This window comes from Cupressus sempervirens, chromosome 3 (genome assembly GCF_028749045.1).
Source record: "Cupressus sempervirens isolate cs-2001-9-10 chromosome 3, ASM2874904v1, whole genome shotgun sequence".
NCBI classification, from domain to species: domain Eukaryota; kingdom Viridiplantae; phylum Streptophyta; class Pinopsida; order Cupressales; family Cupressaceae; genus Cupressus; species Cupressus sempervirens.
The window spans coordinates 150,588,009-150,615,744 of record NC_143120.1 but is presented as its reverse complement, the minus strand read 5'-3'; the positions used below and the strand labels follow the sequence as shown (position 1 = coordinate 150,615,744).

General features: G+C 36.1%; 1 protein-coding gene across 1 annotated transcript in view; it reads left to right on the top strand.

Moving 5' to 3' along the window:
• LOC149565202 (transmembrane 50A-like protein) overlaps positions 1-27,168 on the top strand; it is a 42,305-nt gene extending 15,137 nt beyond the window's left edge. The window contains exons 2-3 of the mRNA XM_089818750.1: positions 26,433-26,582; positions 26,675-27,168. Of these exons, the coding sequence (XP_089674876.1) occupies positions 26,433-26,582; positions 26,675-26,711 (187 nt within the window). The 3' untranslated portion in view covers positions 26,712-27,168. The remainder of the gene's footprint in view (positions 1-26,432; positions 26,583-26,674) is intronic.
• The last annotated feature ends 568 nt before the right edge of the window (positions 27,169-27,736 follow it).

Below are 27,736 nucleotides of genomic sequence, written 5' to 3'. Positions count from 1 at the left end.
TGTTCAACTACACTGTTTTGTTGTGGCGTGTGGGGTGTAGTTAATTGGCGTTTGATGCCATGTGTATCCAAGAAATTGGAGAAAACATTAGAACAAAATTCCCCCCCATTGTTTGATCTAAGAGTAATAATAGACTTCCCAGACTCTTTTTCAACTAAGGTTTTAAACTTTTGAAATACAGGAAATGCATCTGATTTCTTTTTAAGGAAATACACCCACATTTTTCTACTGAAATCATCAACAAACAACAAAAAATACCTAGACCCAAGAACAGAAGGAGTGGCCATAGGGCCGCAAATATCGGCATGAACAAGCTGAAGTACTTGAGAAGCTCGCCAATAATCGCCATTGGTGAAAGGTGTGCGATGTTGCTTCCCAACCTGGCATGCGTCACAAACTCCTAGGTGTTGAGTCTAAATCTCTGGCAATCCAAGAACAAGCTCATCCCGAGCAAGTTGTGAGAGATAATGCACATTTAAGTGCCCATATTGTTGATGCCTAAGGGTGCAGACAAAAGATTGCCGAGCAGCCATAGCTAAGTCCTAAGAATCACCAAAATCAGTAAGTCTGAAGAGACCATGATCCTCAAGACCCACTGCAACAGTAAACTTAGTTGCCCGATCAGTGATGGTGCATTGATGTGAACTGAAGGTGACTGTCAAGTGTGGAGAATGTCGCAGTAGCTAACTGACTGAGAGTAGATTTGGTTCCATCCCTGGAACATAGTACACATCAAGGAATATGAGATTCCTCCCAATAGACTGAATCTGTATGTTGCCTATACCGACAACCGTGTACTCTTCCCGCCACCAAAGATAACAGAGTCTGAATAAGGTTGGTAGTCACTAAACTAGTCTCTGTGGTGAGTGAAATGACGAGAGGCACTTGAATCAATGTACCAGGCAGATGACTTCACATGATCTGCAGGTCTTTTAGCCATGAAGGCATAAAAGGTAGATTCCGCCTGCTCAGTGTGCTCTACACTATTCGCTTGGGGTTGTGAACCTAATTGCTTAGATTGTGCAGCTAAGCATTTCCAACATTCAACCTTCATGTGACCAAACTTGTGGCAGTAGTTGCATTGAATGTTCTTCTTTCTGGAACCATCGGATGTTGGAGCAAAAGACTTCTACTGAGATGGTTGTTGAAACTTGCCCTTATCCTTTTGAAAGGATTTCGTAGCAAAGGCTTGCTCGGTGGAGGTGGAACTAGAGCTGCTACCGAACTGTTGTTTCCACCGATTTTGTTGAAGCAGTGGGGCGCAGAGATCAGTGAACTTCAAATCAACACCAGAAGATGTGATGTTGAGAGTCTTGATAAAATGCTCATAGGATTTTGGTAAACTCCGAAGAGTGATAACCACAATATCCTCTTCCTCCATCTTGCGACTGATGGCAAGTAATTGATCACGGATTTCCTGAATCCAATTTAGGTGTGCCTGGTGCGAGGTGCACACATCCATGACAATAGAAAACAGAGTTTTTCAAAAAGAAGGCTCTGCTCTTGTCAGAAGTCTCATGAAGACCTTTGAGATGTGTCCAGATTTCGGTAGTTGTCTTGTTGGATGGAATCTGAGAAAGCTGATCATCAGCTACAGATAATTTGAGAAGCATAACTACCTCTCGATTATTCAGATCACATGTATCTTGATCAGGACCCAGAGAAGTCGGACGCTTTGTAACACCCAAAACAAGTTGATCGGTGTTCCAAAATATTCAAAAATTGCGATGATGCGTTGCTTCCAGGGGCCATAATTGCGACCAATGAATTTGGAGTTATGCTTGAGCAGAATATTTGTCAAAGATGCCATGGCACATTTTTCAATGAAAAACTATGAAAATCTGTAAAGGCACATTCTTCGAGTCAAAAATCCGGAACACCCAGTAGAATTAGAGAGTGATCTAGAAGAGAGCTCGAAAAACTCAAAAGGAATATGTTGTCGTTTTTTGGATCCGCTGGCTCGAAAATTGAGACACTTGAAAAAAACGGACGACAACCCAGTTGAGCTCTCGAAAAACCCAACAAGAATTTGCAAACAAAAGTTTTTGCGGACCCAAAAAGTAGGGTTTCGGGCAAAACCCTAGCCGTCAGCTTTGAAGGTCGATTTTGCAAAAAAAATGGAGGTTTTACAGTCAACCAGTGCTGGAAGGAGGTCACTACAAGATGGAGGGAAAAATGCAGAGAAATGCTGAACACCGATGCCTGGATTGCACACGAATGGGCAAAAGAAACGACCAAAAACTGACGGATGTTGGTCCTCCAAAAACACGAAGATGCAGTCTAAAAATGCAGGGTTTTTGCTATGGATTTTCAAGATGTGGATGACGCCTTGAACCAGCAAAGAAAATCGCACAGGATTCCCTATAAAATCGCAATTTGTAGACGAATTCGGCGCCAAATATATCCGTGATTTTCCAAGAAAAAACCTATGATTTTCCAACACACAAAAAAAAGTGAGTTGCAAATAAAATCGTTCACGATTTCCTTCGATTTACAGAAAAGAAACCTTGCTGAATTTCGAAAAATTTGAGCAAATAATCTCGAATGAAATTATAAATTTTTCAAAAAAATTCAAATATTGGCTCTAATACCATATTATGGTAAATACTTGCTTGTTATTAATAGAGACCGAAAGGTCAATATATACAAAGGAATGAGATGTGTTTCATTAGGAAACAATCTAAAGAATAGAAACATTCTATTCAAGAGAAGGCAAAAAAACGAAAGCAAACTAAAGCTTAAGATATTTACAATAGATAACTATTAACTAATAATAGACGACTTATCTATTATTGTAATATTCTGATCGACGGTATATCTCTAACCCATATGGTATGTGGATGTGTTCACATACTTCTCCCGCTTAGTTTTTCTTTGCAAACTCATTGCCGCTGATGTGAGCTGCTTGTTTGTCCACCTACGTCACACGTGTGGCCTATCGCTGCATTCACTATAATTACAAGCTTTGATGAATTTACTTCTATTAATTCCATATGTCATCATTTCTTACATTGTCAACCAAATTTGAACAATACTCGTACTCGTTGATCATGATATAAATGAAACATTTCTCTGTTCGTTAACATCTGATCATGGTATAACCTTTCTTTTACTTCTTTGTATCTGAAGTTTGGATTTCCTCTGCCGTAAGTTATTATATATTTATTTCCTTATGTTTATATTCGTTTCATAATGATTCCATTGATCTTTGCAGTTATGTCATTCACAATGTCTTTACTTCGTCCAACTTCGAGATCCATTTATATTTGGTTGAACTCCACTCTGGATTTGTTTACGAAATTGTTCCATTATTCATAATGATTATACTGTGCAAATTTTATTACAGTATTTGTATCGCAGTATATATCGATCACTGAATATAATAATATATAGCTAATGACTCTGTTTTTACACTTTGCAATCTTTGTTTGAGGGGTGACTCTTCATGTAATTTTTGTATTTGGTGGGTTGTGATGTAGAAATAAATCTTTTGCAGGTCTGATACCTTTTGAACTCTTTATATTATTGCCTTCATTGATATTTATACAATATATATTATTGTGAGTAGATGGTACAATGAACTTGTTATTTTGCAGCTTCTATATAGTTGTATTTCAATCCCTTCAATGAATCCAAACATTATATCCGTTTATATATCTCTGTCATGAATTCTTTGACTTATATTATATTGACACATCTCCTTGATGCTGCTGCATTCATAGGGAATTTGTTACTGTCTCTCTTCTTCATGCTGCATACTTCTTGCTTATTTTTCTCTTCAACACACAATCAGACTATACTTCATATTAATGCTGATAGACAAACTGTTCAATGCTAATAGCTTCCTTGACTTGTGCTGATTATTATTGTCTTCTTGCTCGATTATGTCTTGCTAACATGGATGCTTTAATATTCATATTTGATGTTTCTTTCCATATTATTGCTGCACAGTCCTCAATCATATTAATGAGACCCAAGAGGTCACTCTTCCTTTCTATCATGTGTGTTGCTAAAACATAACATTTGTTCATTTATATGATCTACTTTTTCAATTTATCATTGTATCATGTATCACTTTTAGCCGATACTATACTTCAACCTTTGACATTGATGATGGATACTAACAATCGTGTCCATTCCTGTGAAGCCCTTTGACATCAATGACAATAGGTCCATCAGACATCTCTAACAGTTGAGGCAAAAATTTCAAATTATGTTACAACATATACTGGAATTTTATCAGTGTCCACGCATATGCACAGGAGACAAAGACGAATGTGAGAGATGAATTTTTTTTTTGCATCTAAGCCAATTTGAATCTGTCTAAAGTGTAATATTCCCTTTCTGAAATAGGATTTAATAAATTAGTAAAGTTAAAATGTATAATATAATATAATATACTGTGCTGTGCTGTGCTCTTCTCTACTCTACTCTTAAGTGTAATATAACATAATAAAATATAAGTAAATTAAGTTTAATGAAAGGTCAAAATGCATGCAATGAAGAGCTTTGACTCCCTTAAAGATGAGAGAGAAAAGAGGGAAGACTTCATTTAAAAGGGAGATATGGAGGAATGAAGAATGAAAGATGTGAATCAAGAAATAACTAATTTAAGAGAAAAGAGGAATAAGACGAAAACAGGAACTCAACTCCTCCAAAAAGCAGAAAGGATGAAGGGTTGCGACCCTTCAAAGGGTGGTAATGATGGAAAGCTGTGATTCTTTCAAAGGGCAGAAATGATGAAGGGTTGTGACTTTTCCAAAGGGTGGTAATCATGAAAGGTTGTGACTCTCTCAAATGGCAGCGATGATGAAGGGTTGTGACCCTCTCAAAGGTCAACGGCGATGAAGAATTGTGACTCTTCCAAAGGGTGGTAATAAATAAAGGTATTCCCTCTCTTAAATGGGAGAAATGATGAAGGATTGCAACTCATACAAAGGATTGTAATTATGAAAAGTTGTGACCCTCTCAAAGGGCAACAATGATGAGGGGCTGTGACTCTTCAAAAGGGTGGTAATGAAAGGTTGTGACTTTTTCTAAGAGTAGTAATTATGAAAGGTCGTGACTCTCTCAAAGAGCAGAAATGATGAAGGTTTGTGAGTCTTCTAGAGGGTGGTAATTGTGAAAGGTTGTGACCATTGCAAGGGGCTGACATGATGAAGAGGTATGACTCTCCCTCACATTGGAGGATATAATATGGTAAAGGTTTGATTTGAGAAGGAGATCTAAGGGAGATCAATTTGGGAAATAATATATTATTCTCGAAGGCAACAATGCAAAGCGATGACTTAATTCATATGAAGGGTAGTGACCCTTTCACCAATGAAGTATAAAGTAGATCACTTTAGTCATTCAAGGATCACTATCAGTCATCACTCATGAATTCATCCAAACAAACCCTTCATCCATCAATCATTAATCCCTCAAGAAATCAAGCAAACAATCAATCAGCAAGATCAAGCAAACAATCATCAAATCCACATTAACTATCACTTCATCTTGGGAGCAAGAATCAAACAATTGAGCAATCAGATCAGCATAAAGTAGATCATTCTAGTCATTCAAGGATCACTATCAGTCATCACTCATGAATTCATCCAAACAAACCCTTCATCCATCAATCATTAATCCCTCAAGAGATCAAGTAAACAATCAATCACCAAGATCAAGCAAACGATCATCAAATCCACATTAACTATCACTTCATCTTGGGATCAAGAATCAAACAATTGAGCAATCAGATCAGCATACATTTAATCATTGCTCACCAATATATCAAACCAACATTCATTACATCACAACTTATTAATAATCTAATCAACAAATACTTAATTATAACTCACCAATACCTCGAATCTTCAATCGAGGAAGATCAAACAAGATCAGTACTTATTAGAATATTATAATGTTTTTTTAATGGTCATCTTAGTTAATCTTTAGTTTATTAAGTAGTTTCTATTTTGTCTTTAGTTCATGATTGTTTCTTTTAGAAACATCGTCTTTGTAAATCTATATAAGGTGCTTTCATCTCCTATGTTTAAAATAAGAACTACAGCAACATTGATTTACCATAACTGTATTGAGTTCAAGGGATCAACATTTCTACAACCATCTTGTATTATAGCAAGTATTGTGGTTTGCATTATAAAAATGTTCTGTAACCTGTATTATTTCATGAATTCGGCATAGTTAATGACGTGAAATGCTAGCCAACCAATTTAGATTCTTATTTGTTTATTATATCTACTTTCTATACTACGAACAATCATGTGGAGGTAAGGAAATACAAGGAGGGAAATAGATATGAATTTTCCTTCTTCATGGGGTGGTGTCTTGCCACATGTAGGCCAAGGGGAAGTGTTGCCTCTGCCCTTGGGGCTTAGATAAGTGAAATATTCTGAGTCTCCCTATTGCGCTTTTTTTCCTCCAACCTCTACAATGGCTAATTGTCAGAATTGATTCAAAAGTGGGCGAATAAGGTGACACAAATTGGAGTAGTATGATGCCCCCTTTTAGATAATAAATTTTATTTTATAAATAAATATTATTTAAAAGATTAATAAATAAATATTATATCACAATCTATTATTAATATATTATTTATATAATAATATAATATAATATTAATGAAATAATATATTAATTTCAAGTCAATAAATAAACATGCTGGTCAATGTAATGCAGAGGGAACAATAGATCAGATATGATTAAATAAACAGAACCCATACGTCAAGCACCAATATGTTACTAATTATATATAAGTTGAGTTCATATCAATATGAACGATTAACATCAGTAACAGATGTATATTGACTTATGGAGAAAGCATAGTTGGCATATGAAAAATAATTAGGAAAAAATAATATGAGCCATGATCTTTTGGAGACCCTCCCAATGGCTTTAATAGACACCTTAATTGAAGAGATAAGATCTTTGGGAAGGAGGAGAATATAAAGAACATTTAGCATGAAGGGCAAATTTTCACCAAATAGGCAATAAGAGACTATTATATATATTTGGGAACCATAAAATATAATACACATCAAAGAATGGAAAGGGAGGAAATTAGACAGTTTATACAGGCTTGAATAAGTCAGCAACAGCAAGGATTTCCTTGCATTCAGGAGATGGAGATTATAAAATAATGTTAGATATTGATCGATGGGAAAGGAATTATACAATGGATCATACTTTTGTTGGCTGGCAGGCTACAGTAAGTTAATATTGATTACAATAATTTGAATCCAAAGTATATACATAGAGATTAATACCCACACACACATATATTAATAATAATTAATCAGAATCATTTATATTACGTTAATGTATTCAGATACGTATAACAATAATAATGATAGGAATTATATATGTTAATAAGTGGATATATAATACATACGATATATATATGGGTATATATCTAGTAAATATATATTCAAGAGTCATAATTATAATTATATATAGTTCTATATTATATGATATATGTATGTTTTGTAATAGAAGAGATATTAATATATCTGTAACCTTTTCTTTAATCTCTTGCTATAGTCTTGGGAGATTTATTGGTGTTGTGTAGGGAGAGGCAGAGTAAATCCTCACAAGATAGGTGAATTCCAAGATGGGTAAAGATATGTATTTCCAATGCCTTGAGGGAAAATTCTGAGGTAGGTATGAATATGCAGTCCCAATGCCTTGAGGAAGCCTATTTGTAGGTTAGTGTCAAGCGCCCTACAACAAGTAAACCCATGCTCTCCTTAGGAGAGAAATAAGGAATCGGGTTTCAATATGTTAATTACCAAATGTGTTATGAAACATTTGTCATCGCCTTGAATTAAATTGATTTGATTGCACGGTAATATGTGTAAAACATTGTAAATTGACAACATCCTAGAAGGAGACAGTACAAGTAGAGGCGAGCTTCCCCACTAACTAGGCCACTCCATGTTGGATGGATGGCATCCTGCCACATGTGGGCCAAGGGGGAGTGTTATATATGCCCTTGGGCTTAGTGTGAGGAATGCTTTGGGCAACCTATCACAATTCCCTTGTTCAACCCCTATTATGGTTGAATTCTATAAATATGAACTATAGATATTACATGATTTATCCAAATGGATTAAGATAATAATAAATATATATATATATATATATATATATATATGCACTTATATGTTCCTTAACTGTTAGAGAAATAATTAGTCTTGTGAATTATATTGTCTCACATAATTCTAGGACCTAGGCCAGGATCTATCTTGCTTAAAACATTTTAATTGGTAAGTCATAACTCTAACTATTTTACAATTCTTTCTTTAATTGAATTTGTGATTTTAGGGTAAGATTTAATGCAATCACTAAAGGGGATGTTGAACAGATAAAAATACCCCTTAAAATCGAGATGCTGAGTGCCCTAACTGCTGCAAATTTTATGACCTCTGTCTTAGTTTCTGAAGGCTTTAGAGTTATTATCCTAGGAATTGGTGTATAAGATGACTGAGAAAATGATTTGAAAGTTAATCCAACTGTCATTATTGGAAATTTGGAAAAATAATTAATGTGAAAGAAAGGTTCAGATTTTCTATCAAAGGATCTGTTTTAACATTGTTTTACTTTTCAGTTATTACAATTGTTATTTGGCACCCATAAAAGGCTTGATTTGAATAATCACAATTGAACTGTCAAGTTATTCTTGGAGATCTTTGTTATATTTCCTGTTTATGAGCTAATATTTGTTCAAAAAGGAAATTGAGTTATATTTGATGAATAAAGAATACATGGAAAGTGAAAATTCAATTACTTTTAATGCATAAGAAACACATGGTGTATAATTGGTGGATAAAGTCGAACCTTGCAGAACTAAATAAATAAATAAAGTGGTAGGGATAATCAACTGGAATACATCATAGGGCATGGGATAGGGGACTTTGTGTCACACTAGTTACACACAACTAAAAATTCAGAAGAAACATATAATCATTATGAACTGATTAAGGTACAATAAAAAAAAAAAATTCTTAATATCTTTCAGAAACTCTCAGAGTTAAAACTTATAATGTTTCCATTTGTATGTTGGCTCGTGAATTCTTTATTCAGCTCAAATATTTCATAGAATGGTTGTAGTGCATATGGTGAATGTATTGTATTGACATAATGAAATGCTGAAATTTTCTACATTTTTTAGATTTCTCCTTTTTGTTAACAGTTCTTACCCCAATAATTGTGTTATGCTCCCTGCTGTCCTGGAAACTTGTTTCTGCCTTTCCTGTGTGTAACATACAAAGGTATTTGACATGGAAATAGGGCTATCATGACCAGATAAATCATAAATAGAACATAATTGAATTTGTTTTGTATGGCTTGAACCTCCTTTTTCACCTGGTAAACTGATTGACTCTTATCTATAAAATGTTAAAACTAGAGCTTAGAAATCCATGAAGATAATCAGCAATAAAAAAGAGAGAAAACTGAAACAAAGAACACCAGAAATATCTTGGGAAAACCCTTCGAGAATGAAGGGAAAAAATCCAGCCACACAACACAAATAAATCTTTATTGATAATGAAATGTTCAAGTGTACAATACCTATCGCTTAATGCGATATAAATAACTTAAGGAGAGACTCTTCACATTCCAACTGAAGGTCTCTCCAAATTCCCAAAACAATATTCTTTTATTACAAATACAATAACAACTCTTTGAGTTTCCATGCCTTAATGCATGTCGAATGACATGTCATTACATTTAATATTATAATTTAAACATAAGTGTCCATTTCAGCTGAACGTAACAATAATGGTAATATTCATATTTCTAGAGATAAAGATCTCTATCGCAGCTACCATCTTCAACACTCCCTCTTAGCCAGAGAGAGATCTTTAGCTGAACAAGAACACAAGACTGCAACCAAAATGTTAATGATAAAATCTCATCTCATATATCCTATAAGATTCATGAAAACTTGTAACAAGCAATCGCATTCATGGAATCACTCAACATGTAATCCTGTAACAATTAATCACATTCATGGAACCACTCAACATGAACTGTAACAATTAATCGCATTCATGAAATCACTCAACATGAACTGTAACAATTAATCACATTCATGAAATCACTCAACATAAAATTCTGTAACAATTAATCACATTCATTGAATCACTCAATATGAAAACCTGTAACAATAAATCATATTCATGGAATCACTCATCATGACAGATTTGTAAGACTCACAGCTAAGCCTTTAATCATGATCTCTTGAATTGTCATGGAATCTCTCAACATGACATCCAACTCCCATCATGGAATATCTCAACATGATGACATCATGGACTCTCTCAACATGATGTTCACTATCGCATAGTGAAAGAGTTATCATAGCTGATCTTACAATCTTATTTATTCACACAAGAATAGAAATAGGCATAGTAAATAAGACTTAGTTCCATTTAAGTCTCAAATTTTACAAATAACATAAGCATCACAATCATACATGAGAATTAAGGGAATTCCAAAAAGCCTTTTTAATTATGAAGCCTCCCTCTGAAGCTAAAAAAATTCCCTCTAAGGCTCAACATCTCCCTCTTAATTAAAGCAACCTATTGCCTTTGTTGTTGCATCCTTGCAATGATAAGAGATAAAAGATCAATCACAATTTATAATCAATATTCATAAATACTGAAGGGTAATCACTATTTTTGATTATAACAAAACTTCAAAAAATCATAGGATACTTATCTCTTTTCAAGTGACATCCATAGCCATTGACTGAAACGATGATAACCCCCTTGACAACTGATACCGTGTCATTCTCAGTTAACTTTGCTGGAACTTGTTACTGATCAACTCTAAGCTCTTACTTTAGCAGTGGCATCATAGTCCCATTCCCTTGGGCTTTGACCATACTCCATCAACAAACCCAACCCAATCGTAAACAAAATCCCCACTCTCTGTCTTCAACCTGATAAATGAAGTAACAAGCTGAGATGCTATTTAGGAGCCTAGGTAGGGCCTCGTGCTCTGCTTCAGGCATATTGATTCATATTGCCACGTTAGACCCATCCGCTTACAGAGCCTGCAACTATTTAAACTGAAGATTCTTCTTGCATCAATGAGCAGCCCATGTCTCTGATTTACTTCTTTCCCCATTACTGAATTTTGTCCAATAATCCTTTTCGAATATAATGCTGTTGGAAGAAAACTCAATCTCTGGTGAAAAATCTTTCGTTTGACCCCACATCAAGCATAAATGTATCATGTAATCAATACACACAAAAGTGTTCAATGCTCAAAGAGGAGTTATGCAGATCATGATGATAGTAATAAAATACCACGTGTAGGAGATAGAATGGCACAGTATTAAAATACCACGGAATGATACTCCACGATGCATATAGACGTCCATAGTTTGCAAAATAACTCCATGGTGGATACCCTTCACACATGAAATAAACAAGAAATGACGACAATGTAAAGTTCAAAATGGCAGTCGCAATAACTCCCGATAACCAAGCCACACAAAAAAAACAGGAGATTGATTTTGAACAGTCATGGCAGAAATGTAGAAGAGTGATACAAGCATCAAACTTATAAAAGAATAAGTAACGCTTGACGCCTGAATGGAAACCAATAATGATAAAAGGAAAAAAAATAAAAAATAAAAAATAAAAATCGTAAGTCCTCAAAACTTATAAATACTGACTGCAAGAAACTTATCTGGCAGTGCGGAATGAAAGATATAGATACTGCAGGAAGAGTCACGGATTTGACACAATGTCTTTAATCGCGAGAAATATAAGGCAGATAAGAGCGATTCACATCACACAAGCCGCATGATTCCAACTGCCGCTGAAGAGAAAGCTCAACACTTATATTTCTTTGGACTAGATTAATACCTAACTTTGATCATGGTAACACCAGAACCGCTGAATAGAATAGCAGAACGCATAAGCTAAAGATGAATATTAGAAGAGGATAACCGGTACACAATGAAGAGTCTCCCAGCATGCCAATAGACAGATGTACAGAAAATACTCAGTCACTTGGGATAGGAAACAATGCCTTCATAATAATGACCATAAACGTGAACATGAAAACCGATGATTACAAAATACAAACCACCAACACATACAAAGGTATTACTTGACAGTAATCATTGCCAGCAAAGCACAGATATAGAATGTGTGATACTCTTCAACCACAGCTTAAATAGTTCGATAACAAGAAGTAAATAGAACAACGCACAGCAATAAGAAGACTTCAACAGCTTGGGCCTCAAAGATAGGAGGCTCGTATATATTAAAGAACATATGCAAAAACATAGAAAGAATGGCAGTATCCAAGTTTCCATGAATCTCTTTAATGGGACGATTGCCGCTGGAGAATAAAGAGACCTCTACTTTGAGACACATGACTCCACTGGCTGAAGGAGATCAGGCAAGATGATCTTACATACAAGCTGCTAGTGATATGGAGTAAATGAGTCTTACAAAGATTGATTCACATTTACTTCCATTCGACTACTCAACTACTTCTACTTCACATGTAATAAAATCAATTGTAAGTGAGGATATGCAAAAACCATGCAATACTCAAAAATACTACAAGTAATTCGCCTTGAAGACCAACAATGAATTATGAACAATTTAAGTAGTATTATTGCAACAATCTCAACAAGCATTCCATTTTTACAAATGACAAGACCTTGCCTTTTATTGCTTTGCCAATTACAATGGATGGCCAAGATCAATTCTAGATTATGCCAACAAAGCTCTAATCCAACTAACTACTACAAGCATTAAATGCTGGACCAAATACATGACAGCACCACTTTGTGGGTCCATGAGAAAATTACAATGCTTTGATTGACCAGTCAAAAAATTAGTTAGTTGGAAGTATTATGTGGACTCCACAAGTACACATGGCAGGATCTGATTGAATGAGTTTGGACACATGCAACTAAAGCATTTTGATTGGTTGAAGATGAATGGGCACTACCTTAGCATGCTTGTCTCATATACTTGATCATCTCCTTGGTGATGAGAAAATATCTCTTGATACTCAATGTTGTATAGTCTTTCATCCTTTGAAGTTCTTCACTTTGGAGCCTTCACATTGTCATGCTCTTGAATTTGCTTGCACCAGTACCTCACCTTGATTTTGCTCTTGTAAAAGTGATGTAGTTGAACCATTCCAAGCGAACATGGATTTCTGAAGGACATTCAAGTGTGTAATGATTTCCTTATCTTTGACTTGTTCATTTTCTCTGTGCAACTTTCTCTTCGAATCTCATTTTTGATGCCTTGTACTTGATTTGGGACCTTCAAACTCAAACAATCTTTGTGCTCATCCCTTTGGTAAATAACTCGCTATAGGCAGGTACTCTAAATTTTTCATGTTGTACTTGCTTGAAATCTTGGATTGGAAGCGGCCTTTACCAAGATCACAATCCCTCCCTCTCTAAGCAATCTTAATCTTTCAAAATTGCCTTGCAAAACAAAGGAGCCAATTTTATTAAGTTTGTTAAATGTTGATCATGGACAAGATTAGAGTATTGTGAAGACAATTTCAGCATGATGCTTAGATGAAAGAAACCTCTCTTAAAAACCATCTTAATAGCATTCAATCAGGTTTTTTAATTTCAGACCTGATTTGTGCCCTGATTTTTCTTTCTTTGGATTTTCTTTTTTTCTTAACCACTTTTATATCTGATTTCTTTGTAGGATAGAAGCTTAGTTACAATCAACATGGCAATATTCATCAAGGAAAACATTTTAGATGCAATATTTGACCAAAAACAAAGAACGGGGTTTATTAGAATATTTTTAGTATTCTTAGTATTCTTAGTATCTCACTTGTTCTAGAGCCTTAGTTAATGATTATTTAGGCTTTTTGTATTAGTTTGCTTATTCAGTTATTTATTTAGATGTCTTTATTTGGACAAATTGCCTTTTTATGTTCACACTATTATTAGCATGTGCAAACTTTATTTGAAGAGTTCATTGTTAATACAATTATTATTCTGGTTTTTAACAATTTCATGGCATTAGAGCGATTAAGGTTCTTGGGTAAATTTTCTTGAGGTGAAATATTAGAAAATTATTTTAAAATCATCTTTTGTAGTTTGTGCATAAACTCGATTAGGGTTTTACTATGAAATCAAATTCGTGCACCTTTTCTCAGGATTTTTACTGTAGACGTTGCGATCTTTTTGCATCCCTGATTGTAAGCAAGTTGTGATTAAAAAGTGTGACTTTTGTGCGACATCTGAAAATTGCATGTCAAACTCCATTTGCGGCATTTTTCCCTTGTTATCTGTTGTTGCGGAGTCTATTTTTTTGGTCCATGTAGTTTCCATCCCTTAGGCTTACCGCCTCCCGCACCAGACAAAATGCCCGAATAGGTGAAAAAAGGAACTTGCATTACCACCTATGACCAAATGGATTTTTTGTCAAACCAACAACATTCTTTTTTCTGATGCCTGCGTGATTCTTTTTTGAGTTCTTTTTTTTTGACCTCACACTAAGACAACAATTTTTGTTTCAGGGCTGCTTTTGACTTAGGCGTGATTTGTTCGGTCAAATACAGCTCAAAAAATCTAGCCTTTTTCATCTGATGGAAATTTTGGGATTTTTTATTCCAATATTTTTTGAGTTACTTTTTGAAAACTTTTTTCAAGCAAACCCTAATATGTTTTTTCCGATTCTATGTTTTTGGATTTTTAACCCGAGTTTTTTTATATTTAAAAAATTGCAGATTCATCCAATCTTTTTTTTTTCCAGCGTGTTCTATCTGCCTCGATTTCCATTTTATCACTAGGTTGACTAACAACCTCTGTTTCAGTGAAGGCCTCTTTGATCAAATTTTTGTTGGAAGGGAATCAACAAATGGACGACTACAATTACGACAGTTAAAAGCATCGCATGATGACATTATTTGAATATTGTTGTCTTGCTAAGATCGTTTTGGGTACGAAACCATGTCTTTATGACAGTCCAAACAAATCCAGATAAATAGGATGATCGTACTCGGGAAGCAGTCTGTAATGTCCCCTTCTCCGCATTAAGCTTTATTGGCGCCTTGTTGGTCTATGTTTCCATCCAGATAGGCTAACGACATTAATCTTGAGGATGCCAGCCAGTCACAGGAGTTTATTTGTTTTCGTTGGGGAAATATTTAAGTGGAGAAGCTTTTCTTTTGTTAAGTCACTTTATTTTATAAAGTGGATTTATGAAGTTACTTTATGGACTTAGTCATATAACAAAAGTAATTTAAGTGACTAAAAGACAAAAATGGCTTTTATCCCACATTGCCTAGTTGTTTGTACTTCCCCTCATATTGAGGTTATAAAAGCAATGAGCTTCCTTGGGATTGTCAAAATGAAAAATATGATATTGTTCAAAATACAAAAGGTTGCTTAAATGTGACTGGTTGCTTTGAGGACAAAACCCCTTAAGGCAGTGTGAGGAGTTGGACGTAGCCCTAGCTGCTCTTGGAGACTACATTCAATTTGATGTAGAGATTGGAGGAGTGATACTTTGTTCTTATCGGGTCTGCCTCCAAGAATCAGACTATCATCACATATATGTAGAGGTGGGAGTCCATAGTAATAGCCAAAGTGTGAAGGATAAGTCTGCGGAAGGTGGACAAATATGACAACCGTAGGGAAGGTCGTTTGGACAACATATTACCAGGTTTGCAGGACATCAGTGAAGTGGAACTCCAGATTGCTGTACATGGTTAGGAAGGAGCACTGTTTTATGAGTTGTGGGTTAAGTCTAAGATATCGCGGGTGATCTGCCGGAGTTGGGTGTGTTGAATGACGGTAGCAGTCATAGGTACAGTGCTGGAGTCAGCAAGGAGTCTCACCATTCCCTTATTGCATGAGTAGTAAGCAAGTCACGGGTGCTTAGACAGTCATCCTCCATGGCAAAATGAGGTTTCAATGCTATCCACTTGGGACTTGTTTGCCATTAATTAATGTCTGTATTTCAGGATTGCACATAAGTGTATGGCGTTGCCAGTTTGTTGTGTATCACAAGCTATCTAATAGATAAATCATGGACCTGTTTTCAAAGCAATTTTGAGGGTGATGTGAATTTCTTTCTTCCAAGCATTTCACATTTTATATAGTTTGTTAACCATTGTTTTGCTCTACGAGTTCGGATTATTACAGTCATGCTTCTCAAACTTTCAGTTACAAATGATCAACTCCCGCAAGGTGCCTTTTTGTAAAACATATAAAGAAATCTGGGATCTTTTGAAGGACTGTTATGAGACTTTCGACAAGAATTGTGCTTTCTTTCTAAAGAATTTACTATTTTCTATTTTGATAGATGAGAAGACATCTTTCCAAGCACATTTGCTGAAAATCAAGGATCTATTTGACCAATCAGAGGCTTTTGGCCATAAGATGGAGGAAGAAGATATGGTAGTGATCACGTTGAAAAGATTGCCCCGATCCTACAAGCACTTTATAGAGATGCTTGATATCACTTCTACTAGTGCTGCTTTGACATTTTCTGATCTCTTCAAGAAGCTTTTGCAACAAGATAGATGGAAGAAATAGTTTGAAAGTCATGCCACTTCCTCCTCTTCTGAATAGGTGGCTTTCATAGTTAAAGCCTATGAAAAGAATAAAGGTAAACCTTAGTCCACCGCATAGAAAGGGTCAAGTAAACCTTTGACTTCTAAGAAGAATAGTATTTAGTGTAATTCTTGTTACTAGTTTTGTCACCTAAGATAGATTGCAAGAAATGTTTGGTAGCCACACATTCTTCATAATGAGGGTCTTACCAAAAGGCCCAAATTGCTACACATTCTGATGAGGAGCCTCTCTCCTATGTGTTCATGGCCACATGCCCATTAGATTATGACACATCCTCAACCTGGTACATTTTTTAGTGCCTCTTGACATTTCACACATCATTAGGATTGGTTCACAGAGTTCACACCCTTCTCTGATTCAGCTGTTTTTGGAGAAGGCAAGGACTATATAGTTGTCGATAAAGGAAATATACAAATTTCACTTTGTGGGAGGGCTGTGACATTTCATAATGTGTACTTTTTTTGAGGCATGAAGCTCAATTTACTGTTAGTCAATCAGATTATGCATAATTCTCCTTAGTTGGATGTTGTTTTTAGTGCACACAAGTGTATTATTGTTAATAGGGAGTCTCAATCTATAGCTGCAGTTGGCCATGAGGATCATGGTCTATATAGACTCATTATTACAAGCGATTCTCTTGAGTAGGCCATGTAAGCCAAAAGTACTTCCATCAACAATCTTTGGCATCAACGATATGGGCATCTGAATAGCCACTATCTCTCTCAGTTGATTCAAGATAGTCTAGTTGATGGCTTACCGGAGATTCTGACATAGAATCATGGAATTTGCAGAGCATGTCAATTTGGAAAGCAGCATTAACTCCTTTTTCAAACCACAGTTTGATCGTCAAGTTACATAGTAGGAGGTCAGACTTGGAAAAGAATTTGGAGTTAGTATAAGGCTGTGATCCTGTGGTCCCTTAGACTGTTTGGTCTCATGGACGTCATTAAAATTCTTCATTCATTTAGTGGTGATGCTAGGAGGGCATCAAAGCCCTTGCAGTTGATGCATGCAGAGGTTTGTGGGCCCACGATAACTCAATGAGTCACAGGTAGCAAATATTTCCTCTTGTTTGTTGATAATTTTAGTAGGAAAATGTGTGCGTATTTTCTTCAACAAAAATCAAAGGTGTTCAACATGTTTCAAAAGTTCAAGGCCTTAGTGAAAAAGAGTTTGGTTGTTAGATTGTCACTCTAGGGTTTGCCAATGGTGGGGAATTTTGTTCATTGGAGGTCTCCAACTTATGTGTATCACATGGGATTAAGCATCAATTTACTACGCCTTACACCCCATTGCAGAATGATGTTGCTGAGCACAAGAATTGTATAGTTACTGAGATGGCTCAATCGATGTTGGAGTGTCACAATATTTCAAAGAAGTTTTGTATAGAGAGTCAAAGACAGTCTTTACAGTTGTCTATCTTCTAATTCAATCATCCATATAGGTCATTAAGAAGGCAACTCCAAGGGAAGTTTGGTTTGGATGGAAGCCCTGTTGATGTCATTGATGTCAAGAACATAAAATGATTGAATAATTATAATTGTTGAGGTAATACTATTTTGAACTTATTTTAATTAACTTTGAATATCATCAATCATAGTTCATAACTGCATATTATAACATTCTACATCTTTTTTTTTTTTTTTGTGTTCTAATGAAAACTTGGTGAATGGTTCTATTCCTTGCACTCCATTGCAATACCTTGTTCAAAATAGAAGGCTATGTTTGTGGATTTGGCTTAACTTCCATCCCGTTGCTAGATGACATTGAATCCTCTACCCCATCAATGTCAACAAAAGACAATCCAGTAAACACTTTTGCTACAACCACCTCCTTTATTGCATGCCTCACAAAATCAAGAGCCTTGTTTGCAATAAACTATTGTGTCTACTCATCTTGCCTTTTCTAATCATTTTAAGGATCAATGTTGTCCAAATCAATTAACTCCTTTGATTTTATTACGAAAGTAATTGGTAAAATATTTGCTTGTTATTAACAGAGACCGAGAGGTCATTATATACAAATGAATGGAACAATGTTTCCTTAGGAAATAATCATAAAGAATAGAAACATTCTATTCTGGCTGAAAGAAAGCTAAAAAAGCTAATAGATAACTACAACTAACTAAATATTAAAAACATTCTAATATCTACAATCGATTACAAATAGACTACCATTAACTTATAATAGACGTTTATCTATTATTGTAATACCCTTCCTTAATGGTTAATCTATCCACAACACCAAGTTGTCCTTTGAATTTGACAAACTTACCAAGACCAAGAGGCTTGGTGAAAATGTTTGCAGTCTGATTTGTGGTGGGAACATACTACAAATCTATTGTCACGTCTTCAACCAGCTGTTGTATGTAGTGACAGTGAACATCTGCATGCTTGGTTCGTTCATGGAAGACTGGATTTCAGGCTAACTTGATAACACCTTCGTTATCAACAAACAAAGTAGTTGGTCCTGCTGGTGACATCTGCATATCCCCAAGCATCCGACGAAGCCGAACAACTTCACATCTTGCCATAACAGTCCCTTTGTATTCGGCCTCTATAGAGGAGAGAGAAACTACTTGTTGCTTCTTACTGGTCCATGTGGTGATACTAGATCCCAAATTGAACACATATCTAGAAGTTGACTTTTATCATCAACAGAGCCTGCCCAATCTGAATCTATGAACCCACTGAGTCTAGGAGTAGAACTTCGAGAGTAAAGAAGTCCATACTTTGAAGTGCCCTTAACGTAACGAAGCACACACTTTGCGGCCATCCAATGATCAACCTTGGGAGTTGTCATAAAGTTTGAGATGTAGCTTATTACGAAGCTAATGTCAGGCCTAGTAGCAGAGAGGTAGATGGGGCTGCCTACTAGTTGCCTATATGTAGTATCATCAATGGGAGGAGAATCAAACTTGATAATTTGAGACCTTTCTCCATGGGTGTAGATGCAGGCTTGCAATCTTGCATACGAAATTTGTCTAACAGAGCACTAACATATTTGGACTGAGAGATGAATATACCAGAAGACTGTTGCCAAACCTCAACACTTAGGCAATAATGCATGAGCCCAAGGTCAGTCATGTCAAAAGACTAGCATAAGTTTTGTTTGATTCCTTGAATCAAAGATGTCAAACTGCCAGTGATGATCAAATCATCCACATAAATGACCAAAAGGATGATGCCACTGTCAGTAGTCTTGATGTACATATTTGAGTCTAAAGAAGTCCTCTGGAAGCCTTGATCACAGAGGTACTTATCAATTTTTATGTACATTGCCTAAGTGGCCTGCTTCAAGCCGTAGAGAGCTTTCACTAATCTGAGAACCTGATTTTCTTTTCTGACAACTTTGAAACTAGTAGGTTGTGTCATGTAGACCTCTTCCTGGAGATCATTGATGTACATATTTGAGTCTAAAGAAGTCCTCTGGAAGCTTTGATCACAGAGGTACTTATCAATTTTTATGTACATTGCCTAAGGGGCCTGCTTCAAGCCGTAGAGAGCTTTCATTAATCTGAGAACCTGATTTTCTTTTCTGACAACCTTGAAACCAATAGGTTGTGTCATGTAGACCTTTTCCTGGAGATCACCATTTAGGAAAGCACTCTTGACGTCTATCTAATGGACCTTCCAGCCAAACTATGCTGCCATGGTTAGGACTAATCTAATGGTGCTCATCTTTGCAGTAGGAGCAAAGATCTCATAATCAATGCCTTGATGCTGAGAAAAGCCCTTCGCAACTAAAGGAGCTTTGTACTTATCCAAAGTACCATCAGATTTCTCTTTGATTTTGTAAACCCATTTGCAGCCAATGAGTTTCTTCCCTGGTGGAAGATCAGAAAGGACCCAAATCTTACTCTTCAGCAGGCTCTAGTGTTCAGATGTCTTTAGCCTCGGAATATGTTTGAAGTTCAAATGCACTGTGAATGTTGGCCATGAGAGCAAAGCTTTTTCCAAGTAGTTTTCACATCAATGAGCTCATCATCACGAAGATCAACAAGTGTCTTAGCCCACCACTTAGGCCGGAGAGGAGAATGACCAACATTAGTATCAAGAGATGCTTGGTGATTAGGTTCCTCATCAGAAGAACTTGGATTAAACTTAGGTGAAGCATCTACAAATCGAGGTGATCCTGTAGGAGAAGCTAGAGGTGTTTGTACAGGGATCAGTGGTATAACTGGAGCTGCAGGAGCTATTGGAGCCCTCCCATTAGGTGGACCTAATTTAAGTTGAACTCCCAAATCATGAGCTTTCATAGGCTGGTCTATTGGATCAGGAATAGGAGAAACATGCATGAATGGTCCTCGTTGCTCATCAAAGACTACATTACGACTGTGCAGGAGATGAGATGTCTCAATGTCGATCAAGCGGTAGGCTTTGTAAAGACTACTATATCCAGCAAGCATGAGTTTTTGACTCTTGGCATCCAACTTGGTGCATGACATATCAAGGATCCAAACAAAAGAAAGAGAGCCAAAAACCTTCAAGTGACTGATTTTGGGCATGTGACTTGACTATGCCTCTTTCAGAGTTTTACCTTTGACTGTCACTGTGGATGACCGATTCAAAAGATAGACTACAGTGTTGATTGCTTCTGCCCAAAACTTTTTCGAAACATGTTTGTATTCGAGCATGGATCGAGCCATCTCGGTGATTGTTCTGTTCCGATGTTCAACTACACTGTTTTGTTGTGGTGTGTGGGGTGTGGTTAATTGACATTTGATGCCATGCGTATTGAAGAAGCTAGAGAAGCCATTAGAACAAAATTCCCCCCCCATTGTCTGATCAAAGAGTAATAATAGATTTCCCAAACTCTTTTTCAATTAAAGGTTTAAACTTCTGAAATATAGAAAATGCATCGAATTTCTTTTTAAGAAAACACACCCACATTTTTCCACTGAAATCATCAAAAAACAACAGAAAATACCTGGACCCAAGAATAGGAGTGGCCATAGGGCCGTAGATATCGACATGGACAAGTTGAAGTACCTAAGAAGCTCGCCATGAATCACCACTAGTGAAAGGTGTGCGATGTTGCTTCCCAGCCTAGCATGCATCACAAACTCCAAGCTATTAAGTTTGAATCTCTGGCAAACTAAGGACAAACTCTTCACGAGCAAGCTGTGAGAGATAATGCACATTTAAGTGCCCATATCCTTGATGCCAAAGTGTGCTAACAGAAGACCGCCGAGCAACTATAGCTATGTCCTAAGAATCACTAGAATCAGTAAGTTGGAAAAGACCATGATCCTCAAGACCCATTACAACAATAGACTGAGTTGCCCTATTAGTGATGGTACACTGATGTGAACTGAAGGTGACATCCAACTGTGGAGAATGTTGTAGCAATTGATTGGCTGAGAGTAGATTTAGTTCCATCCTTGGAACATAGTACAAATCAAGGAAAATGAGATTCCTCCTTCCAGCAAACTGAATCTGAATGTTGTCTTTGGCGACAACAGTGTACTCTTCTCCACCACCAAAAATAACAAAATCTGAATAAGGCTAGTAGTTAGTAAACTAGTCTCCGTAGTGAGTGAAATGATTAGAGGCACTTGAATCAATGGACCAGGCAGACGATTAACATGATTTGTAGGTCTTTTAGCCATGAAGGCGTAAAAAGCAGATTTCGTTTGCTCAATGTGCTCTGTGCTATTTGCTTTGGGCTGTGAATCTGATTGCTTAGATTGTGTAGTGAAGTGTTTCCGACATTCAACCTTAATGTGCCCAAATTTGTGGCAATAGTTGCTTTGAATGTTCTTCTGAAGCTGGAGCATAAGACTTCTGTTGAGATGACTATTGAAACTTGCCCTTATCCTTCAAAAAGGATTTAGCAGCAAAGGCTTGTTCTGTGGAGGTGGAGCTAGAATTGCTACTGAACTGTTGTTTCCACTGATCTTGCTGAAGCAGAAGTTTGCAGAGTTCAGTGAACATATCAACACTAGAAGACATGATGTTGAGAGTCAATAAAATGCTCATAGGACTTTGGTAAACTCTGGAGAGTGATAACCACAATGTCCTCTTCCTCCATCTTGCAACTGATGGTAAGCAACTGATCACAGATTTCGTGAATCATGTTCAGGTGTGCCTGGAGCGAGGTTCGCTCATCCATGATAATAGAAAACAGAGTGTTCTTAAAAAAAAAAAGCTCTGCTTTTGTCAAAATTCTCACGAAGACCTTTGAGATGTGCCCATATCTCAACAATTGTCTTGTCGGATGGAATCTGAGAGTTGATCATCAACCATGGATAATTTGAGAAGCATCACCACCTGATCCCATGTATCTTGAGCTGTACCAGGAGCAGTCAGACACTTCATAACACCTAGAACAATTTGATCAGTATTCCGATATTCAAATATTGCTATGATCCGCTACTTCCAAGTGCCATAATTTCGACCTTTGTATTTTCAGTTGTGCTCAAGCAGAATGTTTGTCAGAGATGCCATGGCATGTTTTTCAATGAAAAAGCATGTAAATCTGAGTAGGCACGTACTTCGAGGCAAAAAAAATGGATGACCCAAAAAATTTGGATAGTGACCCAAAAGAGAGCTCAATAAACCCAAAAAGAATATGTTATCGGTTTTTGGATCCGTTGGCTCAAAAATTGAGGCACTTAGAAAAAACAGATGTCAACCCAGTTGAACTCTTGAAAAACCCACCAAGAATTTGGAACCAAAATAATTTTGAGGTAAAAAAACTAGGGTTTCAAAGAAAACCCTAGTCGGCGGCTATGGAGGTTGGATTTGTAGAGAATATGGCCGATTGCTGGTAAAGTAATGCTCGGAAATGGATGATTTTGTTCTAGAGAGAGGCAACTAGGTTGGATCAGGCAAAAAACGACACCAAACATTGCATGAAACTGCAATTTTATAAGACGTTGCAAGCAAAAATCACGATTTGACTAGACGTTGTAGGAAGAACTCGCGATTTTACCAGTCACACGAAGCCCCTTCAGTGATGTTTAATGGGCACTTGTGGTTTGCAGAGAAAGCGACCAGAGAAAGCACGAACTTGAAGTTGTGAGTGTCCTAGTAACAATGAAATTGCGAGTTGCAAACGTTTTTTTTTTTTTTTTTTCAGTCGGGAGCTAGAAAAAAAATCTTGATTTTGCAGAGATCCTTAACAAACCCTAGCCAAAACTAGGAATAATGAAGTGGATTTGTACAGAAAAATTTCTCAAAAATGGAAACCCTAGACGGGCTGTTGAGAAAAATGCCTTTGAAATTATTTCGTAAAATTTGAGCAAATAATTTCAAAAGAAATTATAAATTTTTCATAAAATTTTAAGTATTGGCTCTGATACCATAATACGGAAGTAATTGGTAAAATACTTGCTTGTTATTAACAAAGACTGAGAGGTCATTATATACAAATGAATGGAACGATGTTTCCTTAGGAAATGATCGTAAAGAATAGAAACATTCTATTCTAGCTGAAAGAAAGCTAAAAAAGCTAAGAGATAACTACAGCTAACTAAATATTAGAAACATTCTAATATTTACAATAGATTATAAATAGATTGCCATTAACGAATAATAGACGTTTATCTATTATCGTAATAGATTTTTCCTCTACGCTTATTGTGCAGAGCTGAACATTATTTTGATAATAATAATGACATTTCAATCATTAATGTTGATAGTATGATACTCATCATTTATCAATAATATTGTAATTTGTAATAATGATAAAGATAATTGTTTCAAGTTCCTGACTCTAGTCTCCACTCCCAAACCCAGTCATTTAATCAAATTTCTTATATTACAAGAGATCCCATTAACCAGTGAGGATCTGATAGTGGATACCTAAATGGGTTTTAGGGGCAATGCTCTACGTGGAGGTTTGGGGGCAGCTATGAGTCTTCCTAGGTCCAACCAAGGTACTTCCTAGGCAACTGCGCACACAGATAGACCTTGGATGCCACCTATCCCAGATCTGAAACATGTATGGGAGCCTGATTGGGGAGTTCAGTGAAACTTAGTCACAGACAGCAGATCAAATATACAAATATTTCCCAAATAGAATCTCTCTACAGCAAGGGATGCCATACTGGTAATTGTCAAAAACACTTGGAACTAAGTCCATCCCTATAATGCAATTCTCTGAAAGAACTATCCCCACTTTTCTTTGCCCACTAGTGATATAGTGGAACATATTTGTTTTTTAAAGTATTGCGTTGTCATTTAAATAGAGATAAAAAAAAATTAGGATTAAAAATGTCAAGAGGGGCTTATACATTAACCAACGTTGAGAAGCCATAATATCTAATTGTCTATCAAAATTTGTGGACTTGTATTCTATTTAAATGAAACCTAGGATTTACAGACATATAGGCTTTGGTAGAATAAGAGAAATGAAGGCTTATTGTGGTGAAGTTTTTAGCCTGAATTTTAGTTCTGGCTTAAATTGGCTCAGAGCATTATTGTTAGTATGGAGATAAGGGAGTACTTGTTGGGAGTCAGAAGTGACTTCACTTCTCAGAATGAACATGTGATTCTGATGAGCACTCTCTTACACTAAGAGGTGGAGAAGGTGGTAGAGGTGAATTAGTATTGGACAAACTTTGCTTTTGTAAAATATAATGACAATAATAGCAAGTATACAAGATCCACATATTCAAGAACTCAAGATTAATGTGGAAACACTTTCGGAGAAAGCCATGGAGGACTACCTGGATTTACTATCCAAATCCAGCCACAGCTAAAATAAAATGATCTTACAATATTTGCAGGCACCAATCTCATCTGCAACATCTCACCTTCTGGATTTAGCTTCTTTAATCTCCGTTCTTGAATAAAACACTTCGACATCAGTGACAACATTTCCAACAAATTCTTTGTTGACAATATAAAGTTTAAACTTCAAACCACATGGCTTTTCAATGCAATGCTTAGGGCAACCCATTAAATGTTGGATCTGGTTATGATGTTTGAGGAAAGTTACCTTATGATCTATATATTTCCAGTTGAAGATCCATTAAGTATTTAGAAATCTAAAATAAAAAATGCATTTAGTGTGAAATACACACTAAAAACATCAATGACTGATGGTTGTTCTGTTGTTCAGTCAATTTTTGTTGCTTATTAGCATATTTTTCTGTAGGCTATGATTTTTTAGGTGAAACGTGCATAAAAGTTCTGTAAACTGTCAAAGATGGAAAGCTTTTCTAGAGGGATGGAATTTCTGATATGATACTTTAAATTTCATAACAAATATTAAATCATAAATCATCATTTCTAGACTGGCTGTGGAGCAACATAATATTGATAAAAAATGGTATAGGGAGTGGGTGTTACTGATTCAATAGAATGTCTCGGAGCGGCCTGCAAGTTTCTTAATTTCTGATCTTCATGATAGGAAGCTGATTTTGAGGAGCATCTACATATTTTCTTAAATTGTTCACACTAGACTAGGTCTTACCTCTGAACACTCATTTTTCTCCCAATTTTCTAGGGTTGCAGCTATTTAAGTAGAAATGCCATCAAGCAGGTTTGTGTTTAACCTTCTCCAGGCATGTTTGCATTATACTCCCATTATACCGTACATGCGACATTAGAACATGGTGGTGGTTTAGCTCAGTTGTCATGTCATTGATACAGCTCAGATTTGTTGAGTTGGGAAATGACAGGGTCCGTTCTTTTGGATGGTTGACAGAAAAATTCCACGAGAAAAGCTTCCCAACAACTCCTTGTGCATTTGCACATTTTCATAATAGAAGAGCAGATGATTATTATTTGGAAACATGGAACAATATCTAGAGTTTTATGTTTCTGAGTTTTGTTCTGCAGCCTTTCTAACATCAGCTTACACATTACTTTTTTTACCATTGCAGATCAAGAACCTGGCTATTCTTGGCCTACGTTATATCTTTTGTCTCTTTAGCAGGAGCAGTTGGCTTGTTGGTTCAGGATGCTCTCAGTAAATCTGACTCATCGTGGACTGGTGTTGCAGGTGTTCTGCAGTGCTTTTTTGTTCTCACAAGGTACATTGAAAAGGGCATATAATTTATAAACTTGAGGAGGATTTTTTGAAGCTTAATTTTGCCTCTAAGATTTTTTTGGTGTAAAAATGCAGTGGATTGATCTACTGGACTTCTCGCTGCGAATCTTGAATAAATTCCCTTGTAAAAGTATGAGCCTTGCAGATGGAGGATGAAATAGAATATATGTTCTTGCCAATGGCCTGTATTGACTTTGGACATTTTCCATTTTGCACGACAAGTGTTCGAGGTTATTGTGAAGGATTAGCACAGATTAAAATCTGTACGTAGTGTACTGCAAAGTTGAAATTGTGTGATTTGTAAATGAACACAACTTTTGGTTCTAAAGTATGAGTTGTACCAGCATGCTTGATGTCATATTGAATAGGATGATGTGAATCCTCAGCATGTGATTTTCTTTTCCATGGAATTTTTTTTGGGAATACCATTTGATCTTGGGCTATACCTCCTTTAAGCAGATCAAAATCCCCTTGTTTGCTATTGATTCTATTTTTTGATGAAAGATTGAACAGTGTATATGCCAAGAATATGTTTCTGTTGATTAATATGAGCTGTATTAATTGGTTAACCATGTATTCCCGGATTGTATCCTTGTGGAAATATTAATAGTGGAACTGCTCTATCAATGCCATAGAATATACTTAATACAATGAGTGAATTCGTAATTTGTTATATTTAGAAAAGGAGACACCCTATTTGGTCATAGATCCAGTTTTTTATGGGATTCAAACTGTTTTGTTAGTTTTTCATATTTACAATTACCAGGCACTGTGGATTATCATTTATAGGACTGTATTTTGAGATCGATGCACACATAGACTGATACATTATATTCACTTCTTGCACATTTGTAATATGGCAGGAGAGTTATATTATATTTCTGATTTACTTTGTTGAACAAGTTAGTAAATCTATCTGGAATTAATAATGTCTACCATTTTAATTGGCATGTAGATCCCTTTTCTAGGTCACTTAGATGGGACAAGAATGTAGACGGAAGTTTGCACCATACTAGCATTGGGTTCCTTTTCATTTTTAACCAATCTAACTTGTATGCCCGTATTTTATACTATGAGGATGACTTTTAACATCCCTAAGTATTGTAACTATTGTTCAATCAACCAAAGATGTTATTG